The sequence below is a fragment of the Episyrphus balteatus genome, chromosome 1, assembly GCF_945859705.1.
Source record: "Episyrphus balteatus chromosome 1, idEpiBalt1.1, whole genome shotgun sequence".
Taxonomy (NCBI): Eukaryota; Metazoa; Arthropoda; class Insecta; order Diptera; family Syrphidae; genus Episyrphus; species Episyrphus balteatus.
Genome location: NC_079134.1, coordinates 99480284 through 99504527, shown reverse-complemented (window position 1 = coordinate 99504527; position 24244 = coordinate 99480284). Strand labels below are relative to the sequence as shown.

Below are 24244 nucleotides of genomic sequence, written 5' to 3'. Positions count from 1 at the left end.
CTTAGGTTCTATGTTTATTCCCAAAACATTAAATGAAGAAAGTTACAAAAACGTATCTACTAATTAAGAGCAGTGATTCAACATGAAATCAATCGAAAAGTATTAAAACAAATCGTTTCAAGAGTTTACAAAAATTATGTTATATAAAAATTAAGGCTACATGCGTTTATAATATTTATATTACTTTTGTGCATTCATTTTACAACCTTGCTTTAAGAATTGGAATCGAATTCTTTTCCTCCACTTGATTTTCTCTGGTTCTTAAGTTGCCTGCAGCAAATATATTTTTAGGGTCTAACTGCTTTTTGGCAGCTTCGTAGAGACTAAATCCAATATCTGAAACTGTTTCTTTATACCATTTTTTACGAATTTTTCCTACACCATGATGGTGTGAAAGTGATCCACCTGATGATAAAATCTCATCTCGGGCACTATTCTCAATCGCCTCGTAGGTTTCGACAGGGTTGTGGATGCCAGTGTATTTAAAAGCAAAGTAAAAATAAATGCAGCAGCCGGCATCATATGTTTGTGTGACTCGACAGGATATTAAGAAGTGTTTGATATTGTAGCGGGAGCATTCCTGGAAAAAATATTATCAATAATTGTAAATAAACTAAAAAAATTCGAATGAATAAATGTTTATGAGTCCTGAGAACATTCAAAATATGAAAAAAACCTATATTTGTTTTCCATAAATTTCCTAGACAAATTTTTTGGCATGAATTAATTTATGAAATTTAAGTAAAATTTTGTTGTTCACTAAAATCTTTAATTAAACTTAAAATATTAATACGGCAAAAGCAGCAATTTTTAACCCATAGAAGTTAAAGTATTTTTAGTTACAGACGTTTTAAAAAAAAAGATCATCAAAATTGGAGCTGTTCGGCCGGGTTCCCTAACATTGACATTTTTTTAGCTTAAGTTACTAAACTATTGATAGTTTCTGAAGAACGACCATAATTATATACGAAATACTCAGGGAAAATAATCAAAAGATACGGTTCGTCCCTTTGTACTACTTATCGAGTTAGGTGGCGAGTTTAGGCCGTGTGTGAATTGCGTCAAATAGTTAACACCGTGTAAAAATTTTGACACTATTGGGGTGAATAAAAAATTTTCAGCTGTATGGCTTTTTGTTTAATAATTTTCTCTGCCTCTTTTCTGCCTTGATACTGCTTTTTAATAAAAAAAAAACCAAAACCATCTGCCAAAAAAATTTAACTCAAATTTTACCAGGTCCCAGAGCCCAATAAATTTTTAACTGAAAATTTTTTAATCACCTCAATAGTGTCAAAAATTTTACACGGTGTTAACTATTTAACGCAATTCACACACGGCCTTAGTTTTAGTTGAACCTTGAATAACTTTTTAGCATACATCGGTTTTATGAGGACTTTTAAAATCTATTTGTATCGATATTTTAATACTCAGCACCAATTTGGTCTTTTTTATCTGGAATATTCAGAATTTTTACAGACTCTTTACAGTTCACTTCAAAAAGATAACAAACAGACAACAATGGAAAATTTTGATTGATCACATTTCATTATCACACATATAACTAAATTGCCAATGCATATATTATATGATATTTTTGTATTAAATATAAACTCACATTTTCAACGCGTAGTTTCACATTTCGACACAAAGAGCTGCATCGATCCCAAGACACAGATGTTTCAAATGATTCTGCTACGATTTCTTGATTCAAGGCAAAATCCTATAATTTAAAATTATTTGATTTTGAATATGCAAGATTAACCCAGTTTAAAATAAAAATTACCCTGATATACGCTATGACAAACGTTAATATATAACCTCTTTCACCATTTTGTCCACCAGCCGGGAATCCTTTAAACTTTTTCGCAATCTCATAAATCAATCTCTCTTGTCTTTGTACATCCTCCAATTCGCCTTCAAACAATAATGTTGCTGCACAGATTTTCGTCAAATCTAACCCTTTGATATTAGTAACGTAGGATTTTTTCAAATAATCAAACACACTTCCCAGCCAACCTTTGACGGGTTTCAAACTTTGACCGAATATAAATTGCTCGTTGTCCATGAGACGCACACTGGCTGGTTGACAACGTCGTTTTGCCACCTCTCGCATAAACATAACTCCGAACTCGAAATTAGGAAATACTAAGGAACCATATCGTTTTACTGGAGGTAATGGTCGCACTTTCAAAACAACCTCCGTCACAACACCTAGGGTACCTTCTGAACCCATTACTAGATGATTAAAGTCTGGTCCACAACTTACTCGGGGAGCTGAGCATTCGCGTTGCAGAACACCATTAGGAGTAACCATCTTCACTTTTACAACCAGGTCTTCAATATTGCCATAAACGTTCTTCTTCATGCCTGATGCTCGCGTAGCTACCCATCCTCCTAGTGTTGAAAACTCGTAGCTATCTGGTTCATGTCCAACAGTAAGACCAATTTTATTTAACTCACGCTCAAGGTCCTGGCCAACGATTCCCGACTCGAAACAAACTGTAAGATTTTCTCTACTTAACCACAACATACGGTTCATCTGTGAAGTGTCCAAAATACAAATCATTCTAGTTTCATTCTGAGGACATGTTATTGAACCAGATACTGAGGTCCCTCCTCCATAAGGTATTATAACTACATTATGCTTATGAGCAAAGCTTATAATTGTCATGACGTCATTATGGCACTTTGGCCAAACAATAATATCAGGAATTCTCTCAAAAGCATTTCGCCATAAATTGTATATATCGTGCAATGTTTGTCCGTGGCATCGTATTAAACGGTCTTCTCCCTTGTCGGAATGACTAATTTTTAATGACTTTATGTCATTGAAGAAGTCTTCATTTATGACTGGTTTTGGAAAATCAGTTGGTAATTCTGGAAATGGGACAGTTGGGTCAACTTTAAGATTAAATTTCTGGTACACCCAGTCAGTGAAATAAGGCAGCGCACAGCCCTCAAGAGGATATCTTAAAAAGGATTTACATAAAAATACTTGACAAAAATAATAACAAAATAATCTTACCTATCTCCCTGGAAACATATAGTTTGTCCATCCACATAGAAGTGTGAGTCTTTATAACCCCAGCCGTACCATTTAAGAACATCTTGCCTGTGAAACAAATTGTATATTACAAATGAATATGAATACACTTTCGAATTACATGCCTTTTCTTTGGTATAGCACTAGTAATTCCTTGTGTCATTCTTCCGTCAATAGTTACACCCGAAAACGATGATTTATTATCTTGAACACTCATATGTTATGTTTGTGTATAAAGTAAATCTGTTTTGAGAAAACAGAGGGTTAAGTTTAACAAACTTCATTTAAAAGTAAATTTATATTAATTTGAGTGTATGTGATTGAAAAAAATTTCATACCTAGTTGAAGATAAGGAAAATTATGATTACAACAAGATATGATAATTGAGGACGGCCAGAACGCGATAAAAATCCATTCGGTAATGGAGAACCCCAAAATAAAAATGGGAATTAAACATCAAAAAATTATTCCGAAAATCGATTTTTTTTTGTTTATCCAGTGTGTTCTCCTGCCCACACTTGATTCTACTGAGTGAAATACAAAAACCGACATATAATTCTAGATGAATTTCTTATCTCTTTGGAAATTTTGTATCCATTCATATTTTTTTAAACTTCAGAAGAAGTGCGCAAGGCCGGAATGGGAAAGAAAAAAATATGCGTTGATTCACTCAATATGCGGGCATTCAATCTGTATCGCATCACTACATATATGTATTTTTATATCATTCATATCAAGGGACAAACATGTGCGTGTTAATGGGTTGTTAGCGCAAAAGTGCTATGGATGGAAAAGAAGTTTAACAGTATTTTCTATCTTTGTTCAACCCTTAATTGGCCGATTAATTATAATTAGTAAGGTGACCGATATTTTAAATGAAAAAATTCAGTTAAAATTGACAGTCAATCACTAAAAAGTGAACAAACCTTTTGGTTTTTAAAATATGTAGTTTGGATGTAAAAATGCTATCAAAAAATATTTCTATCAATAAAAAATAAAATAGACAACTGGGTCGCAAGAACTTGTATTCGAGTTGCTAAATTTTTGCTAAGACTTTTTTCTATAAATTTGGTTAATGTCTTAATGCGTATGAAACAAAAATTTAAAAAAAAAACATTGCACACAAGACACAACATCTTAAATAAAATTGAGCCCCGAAATAAATATCTATGCAAGTTGATTCCTTTTTATTAAGATGCATTTTTAGAAAACAAAAGTTTCAAGATCTTTAGATCTGTTTAAAAAAAAATGTTTCTTATAAATAATTCAAAAATAAATGTTAAAAAAAAAATTTGTCTAATTAACTTAACTGATTTATTCAATACGATTTTTCAATTTAATTTTTCATAAAAAAAACTATATACATTAGACTGGGCCAAAAAAAAAATATTTTTTTTTTGAAAGTTACTTCGAAAATCTTGTTCAGGATGATGAAAAAAAAATTTGGTGAAAATTTGAGCCGTTAAAAAAAATTTTAGGAGGGGTATCATCGGTGTTTTTTATTTTTATACATGATATGATGTTTTACAACAGAACTGCTAGACGATCAAAGTAAAAAAAAATTTTGTTCATTTTTTCTTATATAAAATTAAATTTCCTACAAAAAAGATCTTATTGAAAATTTTCGTCAGACGAGCCGTATTCGAGTAATTAAGCTTTTTAAATCGAAGTGTTTTTTCAATTTGACTGTTTCACTTTGGAATTTTGTGATGAGCAAATAAGTGAATAGAAAAATAAAACCACGACAGATTCTTATAGGAAATTTAATTCTCTACAAAAAAGGTCTTGTAGTAATTTTCCCTAAATTGAGTTCTAAAGAAGTTATTCACGATTTAAATCGAGAAAAAATTAAAAAATCAATTTTCAATTTCAAAATTTTCTAATTCGCTGAAAATTCAATATTTTCAAATTAGCAAGATGTTTTCTTGTAGAGACTTAAACGTTCTATAAAAAGTTTCCTGGCAGCAAATTAATTGCTTTAACCGTTAAGAAGATATTCGTATCAAAACCAATGCCCACTGATTTCAATAGTTTTCTTATGACAAGTATGCATTGCGATTTGAATACGATTATCTTCTAAACGGTTAAAGCGATTAATTTGCTGCCAAGGAACTTTTTATAGAACGTTTAAGTCCCTACAAGAAAACATCTTGCTAATTTGAAAATATTGAATTTTCAGTGAATTAGAAAATTTTGAAATTGAAAATTGAATCATGAATAACTTCTTTAGAACTCAATTTAGGGAAAATTACTATGAGACCTTTTTTGTAGAGAATTATATTTCCTATAAGAATCTGTCGTGGTTTTATTTTTCTATTCACTTATTTGCTCATCACAAAATTCCAAAGTGAAACAGTCAAATTGAAAAAACACTTCGATTTAAAAAGCTTAATTACTCGAATACGGCTCGTCTGACGAAAGTTTTCAATAAGATCTTTTTTGTAGGAAATTTAATTTTATATAAGAAAAAATGAACAAAATTTTTTTTTACTTTGATCGTCTAGCAGTTCTGTTGTAAAACATCATATCATGTATAAAAATAAAAAACACCGATGATAGACCTCTTAAAATTTTTTTTAACGGCTCAAATTTTCACCAAATTTTTTTTTCATCATCCTGAACAAGATTTTCGAAGTAACTTTCAAAAAAAAAAATATTTTTTTTTTTGGCCCAGTCTAATATACATAAATAATTCTATTTTCATAAAACTTTCGTTGATATTGAATTTGTTGTGTGTGAGAAAATCCGTTAAAAATGATTTTCGAAACAAAATTTTTCATTAAAGGACAGACCTTCAGCCCTATCCGAAAGTTCGCCCGAAAGTCTTTCTCCCGTAATATTTTTGTTCCCCCGGATTCTGAAAAGCTATCAGAATTTTCGCCCGAATAAGTTTTCTCTTCGAATTTAGAAATGACGGTTCGAAAAATAGGTTTGTGTAGTAAATAAATGTAATTGAAATAGAGAATGAAATCTGAGACTACAGGTATTATTGAACATAAAAAAGTTCATATATATATGTATATGAATTGTCTCAATTTCCTGTTAAAAATATCTATAGCCACTGAGTGCCGTGACATGATTTTTAATCCTTCTCCAATCGATTTATTTGAAAAGAAAAACTTTTTGAGTAAGCGGGTTTACAAAATATCCCTCTCCGTTTTTAAGCATGGTGTCTATTCGAGTTCAGAAAATGCACAAACCGATAAAAATTGGCAGTACTGTACAGTAAGGTGGAGTGATTTTATTTTTCTTTTTTATTTTCGAATCGGCATAGTAATAAAAAGTTGCGCCATTTATAAACGAACAAAACTGTATATTTAAAATTTTTAAATAATTTCATTTTGAGGTGCCCCAAGCCCTCTGAATGCTTAAAAATGCAACTTTTTGACCTTTAAATTAAATGGGGAAAAATAAAGTTCAGTATAGATTTTCTTTTAAATTCGTATTTAACTGAGTTTGAATCATCTAAAAAATATGTTTTACTTCACTTTTAATTGAGATTTCAATCAATTAAAAAAGTCAAGTAACTTATTTCTTTCAAGTTTCACTCTCAGTGAAACATGAATTTAAAAAAAAAACAAATTGAACTTTATTTTTCCCCATTTAATTAAAGCTCACACAGAAATGCCGTATTCGCCAAAAAATGGGGGCATTCACGAATGTAGTGACTACGTAGAAGATATTCTCAGACAGCACAATAGTTATAATACTTTTAATATTAGAAACAATGAAACTATATAGGTATAGTGTTAATGAATTAAAATACTTCTAAATTTAGTAAATAGGTAAATAAATAAGAGCGAAAAACATCAAAAAAAATATACCTATATGCTCTCATGCAATTACCCTTATACAAAACTCTTTAATCGTTAGCTATTTCACAATGCTGAGATTTATTTTAAATTTAAAAATAATGTAAAAAAAAACAATCTCAATTCATACCGGTATTCGAATCTAGGCCGGTAGGAGTAAAAGGCATCTACCTTGTTTGCTAGAGGCTAGACTAATATGACTTTTCAATAAACGAAAACTTATATCGATATAAGCTCTTTGAAATATATAATAATAATTATTAAATTTGTATGAAGGTTTAAAAAAATACACTTAAGAATACATGATAGTTGAGGGGCAACCCTATGTAGTTCATCTATCTTCCGTTACTAGGGATGTCAGACGTCCCGATTTCGCCGGGACAGTCCTGACATTTAGACCCTGTCCCGATTTATAAAATGTCCCGGCTTTGTCCCGACATTCCGTTTCTTAAGCAGCGACCGGGAGCTAATGTTAAAATTCAATAAAACCTCATTGTAAAACTTTTCCCTTAAAATGGATGAAAATGTTTTTTTTTTTTTTTGTTTAAACTGTTACAAGAGAATTTAATAGTTACTTATGTAAGTGAGATGTGGAACTTTCACAATTAAAATATCTTTTTACTTTTTTCAATTAATAAAAATTTTTTTTTAAGAATTTCAACCGTCCTGACATTCATAAGAAACATGTTCTTAAAACATTCTGTTATGTGTTGAAATTAATAAGCACTATAACTTTTGTGAGAATTCAGAAAATTTAAATCTGTAAATGCATGCCAAAACCTTACGTTTTATAAAATTACACTATTTCAGATAAAAAAAAAACTTTTAAAACAATTTTTTTTTTAATGCAGACTTAAAGTCAAAAATAAAAATTAGTTTAAGTCTGGATTAAAAATAGATTGTTTTAAATATAAGAAGTCACTGAAAATTAGGTCGAATTCATTCATTCTCCAAAATTAGAAAACTGACTAAAACATAAATTGGGGCTTAGTACATTTACTGAAAGATTCATCAATAGACAGTTTTTAAGCGAGTACCTACATATCTACGATTAATAACGTGATTTTATTTTATGTATGAAGATTTTATTATTTTCGAATGAAGATTTTAAAAAAATGGAATTTTAACTATCTCATACTTTTGCAAGAAGTCCACAAAAATTTGGAAGTAGGTAAGTCTTGCATAGAAAAGGTTTTAATTACCTTCGTAATTCTTTTTATTATTATTTTTTTTAATTTTCAATTTCATGTATTTTTTTGCTGTCCCGATTCGTCCCGACTTTTGAGACCTGTTATCCCGACATTAATAAAATTTTATCTGGCAGCCCTATCCGATACTCCCATAGTCGCATGAGTAATCTGCGGTGTCACTTCTATTTGTAATTATTCAATGTTGTAAATCTAATAAAAACAATGATCTGATCTGGATCAGGAGGAAAATAAAACGCAGCTAATATGAGAGACAAAATTCTTTACTAAAAACAACACGCACGTAAAATAACACGCAGTAAAACGTTTTTGAAATAAATTTTAAGGAAGGGATAAGATTGTATTTTTTTGTTTTTCTTTCAGAAAAGTAGGTATCACATTCACAAAAAATATACCTACCTAGTGAACAAATTACATAGGTACTTTTAAAATGTACCGTTAATATCCAAACAGTACCTGAATAGTCACGGTATTAGACACTAGCCAAATTAAACTGAACATACAAAATGTATTTGTATAATAATAACACATGTTATGCCATTCATTTTTTTTAAGAATTGTTATCTTAAATAAAAATGATAATTTTATACATTTGGAACGAAGATAATATGGTCTTATCAATTGAATAAAATACAGGAGTTGGCTTGGCCTAATTGGTTAATGTTGCCTGTATAACGTGTTAAACTTTGCAGGTATACCTATAAACATTTTAAAAGCATATAGGTAATGTTAGTTTAGTCCAACATAATGTATACTAGCTTTGCTTAAAAATGCTTTGAATGAAATAGATTTTTACAAACAATTTGTATAAATGCACAATCATGGACACATAAACTCAAAAAATTACACTGGTTTAAAAGGGTTCTGTTGTCGAAACAAAAATATACTTTTTTGAAGGTTTTTGTGTTGTTGCTGAACTTGAATCTGAAGTCAGAAAAAATTGATCGGCTCCCGTTTTTGAAATAATACTGGTAGAAAATTCAAAAAAACGTTATTTTGACTACTTCGGACCTTATTCTTTTATATAGGGTCAATGTGGGTAAATGTAAACAATTTCTTGTCTTTTTTTTCTTTCGACTTTAGATTTTTATATGTTTTCACGGAACAACTTGAATGGTATTTTCAAATGCAAATATGAAATGATGGCAATTCTTCTTTATAAATATAAACAAATATTTCCCAAATTGTTTAAATTACTCTCAAATATGGCATGTTTACAAATACCCCACCATGTTTCTGTTTTTTTACAAATTCGGGGTAAATGTAAACAGTGTTTTAAAATTTAGAATTTCCTCTTTATCATATGGATAACAACTTGAAAACCGTTCAAGAAGGTATTTGACAAAAACTTTTTCAAATTCCAATAAAAGTTTTTGTTTTCTTCCATTGGTTCTTTATATAGGCACCCAATATGCATCCTCAGCAGTCATATTTTTTTTGTTTTTACGTCAAAGACCGATTTTGCAACACCATCCACTAAAAATAATGGTGTTGGCTACTTTAAAATGTGATTTCGCGGCACTTTAGCAATAGTAATTGACTAAAAATACGTTATTTTTATTAAAACCAATAATTTCAACAAAAATATATGTTTATATTTACCTCCAGAATACGTTGTTTACATTTACCCATTATGAAAAATATTCTGGGGTGAATGTAAACACATGCAAATCGACATAAATGTCTTGTATTTTAAAATTTGTTTGTTTCACATAGAATCTACATCAAAAGCTGCGTTCCTTTGGAAATATTTATCTACTTTTTAGTACTTAAAACTACTTTGATCTACTTTGCTATACTGAAAAAGTAGTTCAAAGCAGCTTTAAGTACTAAAAAGTAGATAAATATTTCCAAAGGAACGCAGCTAAAATTAAAAACTAAAAAGTATTTGCAAATTATACTGACTTAATTGAATCTGCAAAAATATTTAATTTTTCTGGAAAACTAACGACTTGTTTTACACTTTAAAAAATTATCTTTCATGGAAAATACGCTCATCGAATGAATTCTCTCTTGACATCAATGAGTTTTACGTATAAGTTAAAAGATACATGCGTCCGCGATTTGTACTTATGTATGCGTCAAAGAGATTTTACTGAAGCATGTTATGAGCCATGTTCTCATTTACCCCTGTTTACATTTACCCACATTGACCCTAAGGAAAATTGTTTGAACATATTTAGTAACAGTTTCTATAAGAACTGTTTTCCTTCTTTCAATACCTGTTTGAATCTTTCCGATTTCTTTTTTATGCCCGAGATATCTTAAAATGAAGTTAGTGGGTTTGGCTTCATATATCATAAAATAACGGCCATATTATTCACTAGTTTAAAAAAACATCTGGATGTAAAGAAATTGAAATGTCAAAAATAAATTCAAATCCATAATATTCACTATCACACAGAGAAAAAAATAGTCATTTTTGACTACTTTAATTTTGTTAACCAGTGTTATTATTCTTAAAAACTATGGCGCAAAATTTTAAACGATTTTGAAACATGGCGCCCATCACCGCATTGCGATGAAGTGTGTTCAGCAAAGACTTTTTGACAGTTATGCTTTGAATTTCATTGGAAATTCTCCGACACAAAATAGTTGAGGAATATTTTCAGAAAAGCTAAATTCCACAGGAAAAAAATATAAAAATGTAAAAATTATTTTGATTTTTTAGTGTATATTAATAAAAAAACAGCGACAAAGCCTCAGCAAGAGAGGTTGGTTGAAATTAAGAAGACTTGAGCATCCTGATGAAAAGCACCTTAAATTAAGGTGCTTTTCATCAGGATCACGATTCGTTAAAAGCAAGATCTCATTTAGTTGTTGTAATACGTGTTAATTAATGATCTACATATATGGATCAAGTGGGATAATAAAAAACGGCTAATATTATACAGTACCTTGCCATATTATAAGGCCCAAGCGAAAAAACTACAAATTTTCATGTTGCTCAGTTTTTAAAGTTTTTGTCGAAATATCGTAAATTTTTTTTGTCTCATTTACTTATACTAATCTTATCATGTAGATATGGATTGACTTAAAAAAAGTGTGAATAACATACCTACTGTGAAGTTCTGCTCGTCTGGTCTTCTACGAAAGAAAAAACTGCCAAAAATCTAAGAACCTTACGTTAATAACCAGACGATTAGAGCTTCACTATTTATGCAAGATGGGGCTTTTGTCATAAAGTTAAGATTGTCACGTTATTTCTCGATACAAAAATTTAAGTATTGGACACGTCTGGAAATATTCCGGTCATCAATTCCATAGAAAACTTCTTTTGGAGCTTATTCCTTTTTGCACGTTATTTTTTATCAACATTTTTGAATTCTTCAACTTTTTTTAAGTCAATCCGTATCTACATGATAAATGTTAGTAAATGAGACAACAAAAAATTTAAGATATTTCGACAAAAACTTTAAAAATTCAGCAACATGAAGCAAAAAATTGTATTTTTTTCGCTTGGGCCTAATAATATGGCAAGGTAGTGTAGTATTGACATAGACTTACTGGTACTGTTACAAGCCGGCTTTTCAAATAATCCAAATTCAAAATCACATTTATTTTTCAGAATTTAAATAACAAAACTACATATTTTTAATACATGGGACAATTCAACCGATATGTCTACCTTCTTCACGTTACCACTTCGATTTAACTACGAAAATCTTTTGCATTTGCCTGAAACGCACGGAGCGGTGTAGTGGGTCGTTGTTGGTCGGCCGGAGCGGCGGTGTCGGTATTTAAGAAACTATTATGACTAAATGCCTAAGCGTTAACTCAAACCATTATTTGATCATCATTAGAAAACGTGTCGCAGTCATTAGCAAATAAATAAAAAAATAGATTACACGAAAAGGCCATGCAATTGTACCTACTCATTTATGGGTTTAACTATGTATACCTATAGGTACCTTCAAAGCATGAACCAAACATTTTTGTTTTTCAAACATTTTAGGATGATCTTTGTCAGTTTGTCACCGAGGCACAGTACCTAAGTGTCAAATAAATTTAAAAGTGCAAGAGGTGAATGTGTTTATTGTTGTTTTTTTTTTCGCCAGTGGAAAAAAAATTAAATAATTTAATTCAAATACACTCCGCATCAACTGAATAAGCACACAAATTTTCAAAGGTATTTTGTCCATTTTTTCCTAAGATTGAGCTTTAATGTAGGTATCATTTGATGATGCTTACCGGTAGCTTGTGATGTTGAGAGATAAAATCAGAAAAAATAGTTCACAAAGTACCGCTATTTTTTTTTCGTGCTCTCTTACCGTCCCATATGGAAAAATGCAGTTTTTTTTGCGTCAACTGAATAGACACACGGTCATTCAAGGTCAATATCTTTGTTGTTTGTGAGAGTTTTGAGCTGATTAGCATACCAAATTAAAGGTCGAAGTGTTCTTGGTGAGATTTGGTCGTTTAATTAAAATTTTAAAAAAATAGTAGATTAAAAGCTTTGAATAGTGTCGAAAGAGCTAAAATTGATTTGTTAAATAAACAAGGACTGACCGGGCCTGCTATAGCTACCAAAATTGATAGAAGTTTTAGTGTTGCCTATTCGTACCTCAGAAATAAAAGTTCGCACAGGAAAAATATGAATTGAGGCTAAAAAAACGTCAAAAATAGCAGTGAATCGACAAGATACTTTGAGATCTGCCTTAAATTCATGTGACTCTGCGGCAAAAATCAAAAAGCTGGTGTTAGTGCAAGTCTTTCAACAGTCCGCAGAGTTATAAACAGCACTGATCATTTTAACCCATTAAAAGTCCAAAAGAAACCACCTCTAAACAAGCAACGAACAGGTATTCGTTTAGAATTTTCTAGATTCCATATGAGCTGGAAAATGAGTGGCGCAAAGTGGGTTTCCTCATTTGAAAAAGTTCAATTTTGATGGATAATTAAAGTCATGAGAAAAACCACTTTGCGCCACTCATTTTTCCAGCTCATATGGAGTCTAGAAAATTCTACTATCTACTATTTTCTCACCAAGAACACTCCAACCTTTAATTTGGTATACCAATCAGCTCAAAAGTCTCATAAACAACGAAGATATTGAACTTGAATGACCGTGTGTCTATTCAGTTGACGCACAAAAAAACTGCTCCTTTCCATATGGGACGCTTGGTAAGAGAGCACGAAAAAAAAGTACTTTGTGAACTATTTTTTCTGATTTGTTCTCTCAACATCGTAAGCTAACGGTAAGCATCATCAAATGATACATTAAAGCTCAATCTTAGGAAAAAATGGACAAAATACCTTTGAAAATTTGTGTGCTTATTCAGTTGAAGCGGAGTGTATGTATGTAATTGATATACATTGGCGTGGGTCAAAAAAATCGAAATTCTTTTTTTTTGATTTTGTACTCCGAAAAATCGATTGCTAGATACCTCTAGAATATACACGCTAAATATGAGGTCTTTATATTAATGGGAAGATCCTCCGCTTCGCAATTTTTCATTTTTACATCAAGCTTCTATTTCAAAAAATCACTTTTTTATTATTTGACTTTTTAACAAATTTCTTTACATATTCTTGTAGGAAATTGAACGCTCTACAAAAAAGACCTAGTACACTTTTTTAGTTTATCTAACCGGTTAATAGATATTTAAGGTCCAAAAATCGAGAAAATCTTTAATAATTCGTTTTTTGTTCTTAATTTTGTAAGAAATTGAAAAATTATAATAAATCAAACGCGCAAGACATATTCTTGTAGGAAATTGATTGCTCTACAAAAAGTCTCAATAACTTTTTTTATTTATCTAGGTAACCATTTGAAAGATATTCGATGTCAAAGTTAAAGAAAATTATAAAAACATTTTTTACTTTTAAAAACTTTTTTTTTCTTTTTTCTATTTTTCAATTTTGTAAAGGTATTTAAAATTGCATGAAATAATTTTTTGTATAAAGCTTAAGAATGGGTAAACTTTATTTCCTGTAAAAAAATTTGTTTTCTCGCTAACGCTCGCAATGTATATAAACTGATTTTTCACACTTTGTACCAATTTAAACACTTTGTTAAGGACGTAAAACATTTTTGTTTTCCGCCGCCAATTTGTTGATCTCCTGAAAAATGATTAAAAAGGACAATCTTATTAAGTGGAGTTTTTTAATTTTCGCTTTTCGAAACTCCGTATTCGAACACATTTTGCGGAATCATTGATGTTTCAAAATACGGACGGATTCAAAATCCACCAAACTTTTCCGGTTTTAAATCAACAATCTTGATCAAACAAAAATGTAAATAATTTATGTATTTATTAGTTATTTCTTAAAAAAAAAAATATTAAGTTATAGATAAGTATAGGTCGTTTCAAATCAAAAGTCCTGACTCTGAGTTTATTTTCTCCCTTCCAATAAAATTGAGAACAAATAAACGAAAAACTCAATTTTATTGGCTCATTGCGACAAATCAGCTCAAAAATAACAACAAATCATGCTTGTTTGAATGAAATAAATGCTAGAGAAAAAAAAAACAAACGAAAAATCAGAATTTGTTTATTAATGTTTTCTATGGGGACGACTCCAAAATAATTGAAAAATAAAAATAAGATATTTACTGCCCAATTCTACAAATGAAAAGATCTGAATAGAATTTTAAGTTATGAATTGCTATCATATAAACTGGACATTTCTGGTCCATTTTCACCTAGTCCTATAATAATATCTTCGGCAAAGTTATCCCATCTGCCTTCAAATGATAAATAATTAAATAATTGTATGTTTTTTTGTATTGCCCGCGGATATGGAGTGATGCAAGCCCAGGAGACTTGCCTCCGCTTTCTGAGGCTAACCCAGTGAATCTCACAGACGGATCAATTAATTAAAATAGGGATATCTTCTTTCTTCGTTCTTCTTTATTTTATCGTAATTTTAGAAAAAGTTCAGTTGCCTCATAAATGCTTCCTTCCAGTAAGCGAATGAGTTTTTTTTATTTTTGCTCAATTTTCCATGGGACTTTTGATTTGAAACGACCTATAGTATCTGACGTAAATGAAAGAGGTGAGTCACTTTTTGATTTTATTCTAAGTACTAGTCTCCTTATTTGTAATATTGGTAATGAACCTACCTTTGTTACAAAGAACCGACAAGAGGTATTGGACATTACCCTTGTATCCCAAACAATTCACCACAAGATAAAGAATTGGGCTGTATCTAATGATCACTCATTCTCAGATCATAGGTATATCCAATTTAGTCTCGAAGATGAATGCACAAAACCCACCGGTTTTCGTAATTATAGGAAAACGGATTGGGTGAAATATAGGGAAACTTTTACTACCTGCTACAATAATCAGGACAATATTTTCCCTTCTAATACAGATGATCTTGACTTAAAAGTCAACGATCTCACCAAAGCTCTAAACGATTCCATGGCTAACTCTTGTCCCCTTACCATAATAAGAGGAAAGAAAAAACCGCACTGGTGGAACAAAGAGCTAGAACCGCTCAGGAAAGACTGTAGAAAGGCTTTCAATAGGGCTAAACAAACAAGGAACCCATTAGACTGGGACCTGTATAAAGTTTCTCTAAAAAGTTACAAGAAACAACTACGGAAAAGTAAAAGATCCTCCTGGAGGAACTTCTGTAGTAAAATTGAAGATTCTTCTGAGGCATCTAAACTCAGAAAAATCCTTTCAACTAATCCAACCATGCCGAGCTCCCTAAAAGACTCTAATGGCGATTGGACTAGCTCCTATGAGGAATCGCTAAACTTGCTACTAGACACTCATTTCCCTGGTAGCTCGAACTCAATAAGTGACTTTGGTCACCGACCCAACCAATTTTATCAAATTAGCAAAGATCTTATTTCCAAGGATAGACTAATATGGGCAATAAATAGCTTCCATCCATACAAATCACCTGGGCCAGATGGTATCATACCCGCTGAATTACAACACGTCTCAGATATCATACTACGAAAGTTGGAAATTATAATGATAAGCTGCATAAGCTTCTCGTATATTCCAAAGGCCTGGAGAGAAGCAAAGGTGGTTTTTATACCAAAGGCGGGAAAATGCTCTCATGTCACTCCAAAAGATTTAAGACCTATTAGTCTATCATCCTTTCTGCTTAAAACTCTAGAAAGAATGATAGATATCCATCTAAGACAGGAAATTGAACCATGTCTGATCTCTAAGGCACAACATGCCTACACTAAAGGGAAATCGGTGGAAACTGCTCTCCATTCTCTGGTTAGCACCATTGAATACTCTCTACACTACAAAGAGTACACTCTTGTCGCCTTTTTAGACATAGAGGGTGCTTTCAATAATGTCAGGAACTCAGCAATCATGAATGCTCTTGACAATCTCAAAATAGAAGACCCGCTTAAGAACATGATAGAAATCATGCTTAGTAGCAGGATTATCAGTTCAGAGTTGGGAAACTTCAAAACCCTCAAGGAGGGGTCTTATCGCCTCTCCTATGGAACTTAGTAGTCAACGAACTGCTGCTAGACCTAGAGGGAGAAGGTTTTAAGGTTATCGCCTACGCGGATGATGTGGCAATTGCCGTATCGGGCAAATACCCACAGACACTTGCAGAACTTCTACAAACAGCTTTAAACAAGCTAATTACTGGGCTAGAGGATGTGGATTGGATATTAATCCCCACAAAACGGATCTTGTCCTTTTCACGAGGAAATACAAGATTCCAGACTTCAAACTCCCTACAATTAAAGAGGTAACACTTACTCTATCCGATCAAGCTAAATACCTAGGACTCATTTTTGATAAAAAACTGACCTGGAAGCTCAATATTGAAGAAAGAGTTAAAAAAGCCAATGTGGCACTCTTTTCATGCAAAAAAGCCATTGGTGGCAAATGGGGATTTTCTCCTAACATTGCACACTGGCTGTACACATCGGTCATAAGACCAATACTTACATATGGGATGGTAGTTTGGTGGACCGCACTGGACAAAACGATAAACTTAAACAAGCTCATCAAAGTCCAAAGGTCAGCAAGTATGTGCATAAGCGGTGCGCTGAGGTCAACCCCTTCTGACGCCCTAGACATACTTCTAAATCTCACACCCCTAGACATCTTCAGCAAACAAGTAGCAGCTAGCTCAGCTACTCGTCTAAAAGCAACCTCTCAGTGGACCAGTAATCATATTGGCCACACAAACATTCTAAACAACTTCGGATTCCTTCCGGATCGTCTAGACTATACCACACCTCAACTGGTGTTCGATAATAATTTCCAGAACTCCATTCCCTCCAGAACTGAATGGGAGAACCTTAGTACTCTGGATAATGACTCTTTACACTTCTATACTGATGGTTCAAAAACCAATGAAGGTGTAGGAAGTGGCATATTTTCGGAAAAACTGAATCTCAGTCTCTTCTTCCGCTTACCAGACCAATGTAGCGTGTTCCAAGCAGAAATTCTGGCGATTAAGGAGGTTCTCTCTTGGCTCAGAGAAAACGTAATATCCAACACGGATATTCGGATCTTCTCGGACAGTCAAGCAGCCATTAAATCTCTTGCCTCCGTCTCTACAAACTCAATCACGGTCCTCGACTGTCAAACATCTCTAAGGGAGATGTCTGAGCAGTTTAACATTCACCTCGTATGGGTGCCGGGACATAGAGACATCCCAGGCAACTGCAGGGCAGACGAACTTGCCAAACTAGGAACAATTACTCCTCTTCAACCAGAAAGGAACAATATAGGAACACCTATCGCTACATGCAAACTTATGCTAAAGCAGGACGCTTTAAAGAAAACCAACCTCAGATGGACTCAGAGTAATACTTGCCTAGCTACTAAACAAATATGGCCTTGTATAGACTTGAAACGTTCAAAGGGTTTGTTAAATTTAAACAGAATGCATATTAGCTGCACCTTACAGGACACTGTCTAATAGGTAGACACGCAAAAAGAATGGGCGTGTTCTCTAACGATTTCTGCAGAAGTTGCATGGATGAAGAAGAAGAGGAAACTGTTCAACATCTTCTGTGCACCTGCCCTGCTCTCTCTAATAGAAGAAAACTCTATCTAGGAGAATTCTTCTACGATTACACTAGTCATCTAGTGAAAACGGACGTTAAAAGTCTATCTTCATTCATAAGAAGCACCGAGTGGTTCGGCTAGTGAGTCCCAACTTGCTAGTCTTTTGTGGTATCACAATGGATCCATAAGGGTCTAAGTGTGTCGGGTAATTTGCCTGACAGCCACTACTACCTAACCTAACCTATAGTATCTAACAGAGGAAAGCAAACATCAACAAAAACAATTCCCATTAGTCATTATAACTTCATTGAAAAACTTCCAACTAGATGATGAATAAAAACAAACCTAGAATAGTCACACAACTTTTTTATATATTTTCCTGCATCTAGCAGGGAAAGCCCCTTGGTTTTTTCCGGCCTCTTTTTTTTAATAGAAATCATAAACAAGTGATTTTAAAAAACAATAGTTTAAAGAAAGAAACAAATCCCGGCTTTATGTCAATATAGCAATGGCACTCAGCGATATTACAGGTTGTTTGAAAAGTGTCAATTTTCAAATTTTAAGACTAACGTGAGACTAGCCTTACCAACCACATTCTTGTAAAATGTATATTTCTTTTAAGAACTGTACAAAATTTGTGTAGATAAGTGGTTCACGCAAAAACGGGACGATATGGATGGTTACCTTAGCATTAAGCAACGATACTCTTGGCAATGTAATGACTTTAAAATTTGAGTTTTTCGCCTCTTATTAAGAGGATTTAATATGGGGACGTTATTTGGTGTGAAAAATATAACTTCATTGGATATAGGACATTTAAGCACAAATTTCGCATAATTATAAAGCCAGTATTTGTCCTACTGCATACAAAAACGTATATAGGACAAATAAGTATCAAATTCATCGAACAAATTTGGTCTATAGGACAATTTTTTTTTTATCTTGAAAACTAAAAGAGATAGGACGATTTTGTTTGCAGCAATCGAAAGAGCGTGGTCGAAAATATAAGATGGCATCCGTAACTCATTTTCGGCAAAAATGGTCTGTAGGTCTAAGGTTCCCACAGGCTTGAGGGTGAAATGCCAAGCTTCGATCCGTAAGACCTCTTAATTTTGAAAGAAGATGATATAACCTTTATTTTGACATCACTGAGTCATTAATTCCTATATTTATAAGATTTGCATAACACCTTTTGTCTAATTTTTCCTTGTATTTTAATCATTTTAGAAATTCTGTGTATGGATTTTAAAAAAATTCGTTGAAGAACGAATTAATTTTTTTCTGATATCTACGAACATTTAACAAATCTTATTTATATAAAAAGTTAAAAATTAAAGCAATTTGAAATTTAAGAACAAGTTCGTGAGATCGAGTCGTGCATAATAATAGTCCAAAATCATTTTCCTAGGGGCCCCGCAAATTTACTCTCGCACACGCCTCATTTTGGTCTAGCGCCGCCTCTGCTAGGCGGGTGCCTTACCATCGTGCTATTTCACTGTTGGAAATAAGCATGATAAACTGCAACGTAAGCAAAAGTGTGACTATAATTTTAAAATTTTTATTTTTGGTCGGTTTTTTTAGGATGAACATATTCACATTAAAATAAGATAAAGTTCACATTCAATTTAACTGAGTTTAAGTGGAATCACCTTATTTAAAGCCTTATTTTAAGGTGGTGAAATTTAATGTGCGCATCATTTTTTTTTTTTTAAGGTGACATTTTTTTCTCCGTGTAGCGCGGGCTTCATTGACAAACGTCTGCGTAACCGGATTGATGCACAAAAGATGGCGGTATTACTTCTTATTAAGGCACGTTAAAATAAACTTTATATAAAAATTTTATATAATTATAAAAAACAATTTTTTTTTAATTTTAAAAACTAGGTATTTCAAATTTTTTTTATTTGAAAAACAATTTTTTGAAAACGGGTTGATGTATTTGTTGAATAATATTTTTTTAAAAATGGCCTTCCATCTTTTTTTTTGAAAAATGTTGGAAATTTTTTATATACATACATATAAAACATATTTTTTTATAAATCAGCTCTAACGATTTTCGAAATTTTTTTTCTAATAATTCTCTTACATACAAGAAATCAAATGGCATACTTGATTTTGTGTAATAGATCGTTTAAAACGGTGTTTACCTAATTAATTATAAATAAATACTTTTGTTCAATGAAAGGCTTTAATATTGGAAGTACTTTTACCATAAGAGCAAGTACGTGCGACCACAGTCGTGCATTTTATTTTATATGAAAAACTTAAAAACAAATTACGCCATTAAAAAGTTTAATATTTTTTTTAATGAATAAAGCCATACTTTCATTTTTAAAATGTGCTTAAGGTATAAAAATAATTTATTGAAAACAATGAAAAAAGTGCAAAAATCAAACTTTTTTTCTTTTAACATAACCATTTGACATATACTAAAAGAGTTAAAATATGTTGATCCCAATCAATTTTCATAAAAAAAAAACAGGAAATCAATCTTCTTTTTTTCAATTAAGTACCTACCTTAAAGTTTATTTTTTTAAATGACAACCTTAATAAATTTTATATTATATGAAAGCATATTATTTCAACCTTTATTTGACTTTTCAATCATATTTCTTAAAGCCAACCATGTTGAAATTTCAAACTGAGATTACGGTACTTCCCACACTAGTGGCTGCTAAAGTCCTGTTTTTTGGTGTGTTGTTCGTAGGGCTGCCAACTTTACAAAGAAAGAATATATATATAAAGAGTATATTTGATTTTAGAGACGAAAAAAGAGTAGGTACATTTGAAAAAAGAAGAGTACCATTTATTTCAAGTCTTGAGAATGTATTTTTTTGTTCTTCTTGCCGTACATAACATTTTTTTTTTTTTAACACGTACCGATCTTAGGGTGTCCGGTGTTGTTGTAGTCCCATATAAAATCTGAGCTGATCGGAAACATCTCGTCGCCCTAGTACTGAAGTGCCGTATACGCCAAATTGCACTTTTTGAACTAGGTATGCATTCTTATGTTTTCGAGGTTGCTCTTTTCAAATCTGTTATCCGTTTTTTTTCTATTTTTTTGGGATATTCGCTATTTTTTTGACAAAAACAACAAATTTTGGCATTTGCGTCAAACTTTGACGTACGTCTTACATCGTTTATGTTTTTTTTTTACATACGTGTATGAATGAATAAAAGAAACTTCTGATTTTCATGGGGTATACGGCAAACTCATTTTGGACAAAAATTTAAATATTTTGAAATCTAAACGAATTTCAGATGTCCAATAACATTTATATAAAAGATACATTTTAACTATATATCATACTGAAAAATCAAAAAATTTCAGCGGTTAGTACTTTCGCAATAATTTTCCGAACATTTAAATGCGATTTCCCAAAAATATAAAAATGTCGTATAGGCACTTCAATACTAGGGCGACGATCTGTTGACAAGCAAAAAAATCCAAAGATATCCTAAAAAATTTGATTTGAAGAACAGCTAATTCGTATTCACAAACGTATCGGATAGGGCTGCCAGATCAAACTTTTTTAATGTCAGGACAACAGGTATCAAAAGTCGGTACAAATCGGGACATCAAAATAATAAATGAAATCGAAAATAAAAAAATAATCAAAAGCATTACGCAGCTGACTACAAACTTTTCCATGCATACAGCTTACTCATAAATTTTATGGAATTTTTGCAAAAGTATGAGTTGGTTAAAATTTTATTTTTTGAAAATCTTCGTTCCATAAAATAAAATCACATTTATCGCTTAAAAACTGTTTATTGATGGTAAATGTACCATAAAAAATGGAGAATGAATGAATTCTCGACCTTAAACCTTTTTCTTAAGGCCTGGCCACACCGGAGGGTATGCGGTATAGCGGTAACGATATTTGTACTAAAAAAATTCCACACCTGAACGTTGATGTGTCAGTTTGGAATTTTTTTCATACAAGTACCCTCACCGCTACCCGTACCGCTACCGCATACCCTCCAGTGTGGCCAAGCCTTTATATAATTTGTGTGACTCTTCTTATATTTAAAATAATTTATTTTCAATGCAGGCATTAAGTCATTTTTATTTTACTATAATTTTTTTATTTTTTACCTTAATCCTGCATTTAAAAAAAATGTTTTAAAAGTGTTTATTTTTTTTATATCTGAAATGGTGAAATTTTAGAAAAACCTAAGCTTTTGGCATCTACAGATTTCAATTTTCTGAAATCTTACAAAAGTTATTTTGCTTTTTTATTTCAACACAAAACAAAATGCCTAAAAAGTAAGAATATATTTTAAATGTGAATTTTCCACATTTCACTTGCATAAGTAACTATTAAATTATTTTATTTAAGTTTAAACATAAAAAAAATGGTTTTCATCCATTTAATATCTTACATTGAGGTTTCGAGAGTTTACTTTACTGTTGGAATTTTGTTTTAGAGGTTAAAATCATGATCTTTAGGTATAATAAATACTATTGACATTGAATACAAAATTATCTTAATCCTGTTACCCACAAGAGTGATTCATCAATCAGTGATTCATTAAGAAGTCTCATTTCTTCTCCGTAAAGGTTTCAAACAAGATAGATTAAAATGTCGGAATGTCGGGACAAAACCGGGACATTTTGTAAATCGGGACAGGGTCTAAATGTCGGGACAGTCCCGGCGAAATCGGAACGTCTGGCAGCCCTTATCAGATACTTAGGTATCTTGGGAAGCCTATCCTATGCGTACGTGATTTCCACATTGGCCGCCCGGCCTACTTGTTTTTATATAAAATTAATTTCGCAAACAAGATGGAATCCAAAAACTGTATACAAAATAAATAATTATGTATTTAAATTTCTCATACGACGACCCCGCAATTACGTTTTTAAGGATAGACGAAATTTCTAAAATATTTGGTTAAAATTATATTTTAACAATGGCCCAATGCTATTAGATTAATAAGGAATGTAACATGGCACTAGTTTACACAATTCCAATTTTTAAATAGTTCTCTCACTTTTGCTCAATTATAAACACTTTAACGGGGTTTGCTGGTTTTTAGCTTAATGAACTGTCCATAATTTTGCGCCAATAATTTTTACATAAGTATATTAAAGCCTTTATATATTAATTCACTTACGGTTTGAATTTTTAAACTAAATCATTTAAAATTTAACTTTAAATGATTACCCGTTTATTGAACTAGTCGCCAGCGCAGTCCGATAAGATTTGCGTAAGCATGTAAGTAAGATTGCAACTCCAAAGCTTAAGTATAATTTGATCATTTCATATTGTTTTAAAATCTTAACTTTTTTAATAACTACAGTGTACTCCCTCCTAACAGATACCTCTAACAACCAACAAGTTTGCGTTGTATTTATTTTAATTTTCTTATTGGACGTAGCGCGGTGTTTGATAAATCAAATTGAATATTAATGCCTAAAGTTTCGGCAAAATTACAATTGTGTCGTGGTCACGGGCAAACTCTTAGCTTGGGGGTGGTAGTTGGTTCTTCTTCTTTTCTTGTTATTCTCTCTTTCGTAAATTTTGTACCCTTGTGGCAACGGCGTATACAAGGGGGGGTCACGGGGTCATGACATGAACATGAACGAAAATTAAAAGTACAAAAAATTTTTGGTATTCAAACAAACTATTTTACCATATTTTGGGGATGTGGTCATATTTTTAGCGAACGCTATGCTGGATTAGGATTATTTTGATTCGTTCGATAATATTAGTTGAGCTGTGCTGTAGAGTTTTGTATGGAAACAAAATTCGGATAAGTATTATATTCAAATCTTTTTAAAAGAAACTGAATCTGGTAGGTACACAAAAATAATATCTTAAGGGCAAGACACTGCTTACCAGCAAATAAAAGAAGCAGCCATACCTTCTATTTTTTTTATATGATGAAATGAATAAAATATGTTTTAAATAGGGAAGCTTTCTGTGGCCTTGCTGTGTGGAGGTCAATTCTGTTGATAAAATTCGTCATCGGCAAAATGTTAAAGAAGGATATCATTTCTCAAATCTTTTTAGTTTTTTGCAATGTTCCAGTTCAATACATTCGTCTGATAAAATTTGGTGAATTTTGTTTGCTTACAGAATATAACAGTATTTTGTACATACTAAATTTGCTAGATCTGTTGCATTTTTTGAAACAACTATCGATTTGTTAATCATCAATGGCCAGCCAATTATAGAAGCAATGTAAGCAACCTTTTCAAGGTAATTTAAATATTAT

The 24244-nt window shown here is 31.8% G+C and overlaps 1 protein-coding gene across 5 annotated transcripts; it reads right to left on the bottom strand.

Annotated features, from left to right (window-relative positions):
* On the bottom strand, positions 1 to 23251 carry LOC129921040 (alkyldihydroxyacetonephosphate synthase). 5 transcript variants are annotated; one of them, XM_056002666.1, is made up of 6 exons: positions 23141 to 23251; positions 3169 to 3286; positions 3026 to 3112; positions 1784 to 2969; positions 1616 to 1720; positions 1 to 580 (listed from the first exon to the last, which is right to left on the bottom strand). In XM_056002666.1, the coding sequence occupies exons 2-6, from the start codon at positions 3258 to 3260 to the stop codon at positions 200 to 202; spliced, it is 1851 nt and encodes a 616-aa protein (XP_055858641.1). In that variant the 5' UTR covers positions 3261 to 3286; positions 23141 to 23251; the 3' UTR covers positions 1 to 199. The 5 variants fall into 5 exon arrangements, with proteins under 5 accessions (XP_055858641.1, XP_055858640.1, XP_055858639.1 ...); XM_056002665.1 differs by lacking the exon at positions 23141 to 23251 and adding an exon at positions 11571 to 11754; XM_056002664.1 differs by lacking the exon at positions 23141 to 23251 and adding an exon at positions 8463 to 8586.
* Between the last annotated feature and the right edge of the window lie 993 nt (positions 23252 to 24244).

Bases quoted from the DNA above. Each gene is read 5' to 3' on its own strand.
- LOC129921040 (XM_056002666.1), bottom strand. From the start codon at position 3,260: ATGAGTGTTCAAGATAATAAATCATCGTTTTCGGGTGTAACTATTGAC. The intron at 3,113-3,168 runs GCATGTAATTCG...TTTGTTTCACAG, and splicing joins AGTGCTATACCAAAGAAAAG to GCAAGATGTTCTTAAATGGT. The intron at 1,721-1,783 runs GTAATTTTTATT...TTTAAATTATAG, and splicing joins TTGTCATAGCGTATATCAGG to GATTTTGCCTTGAATCAAGA.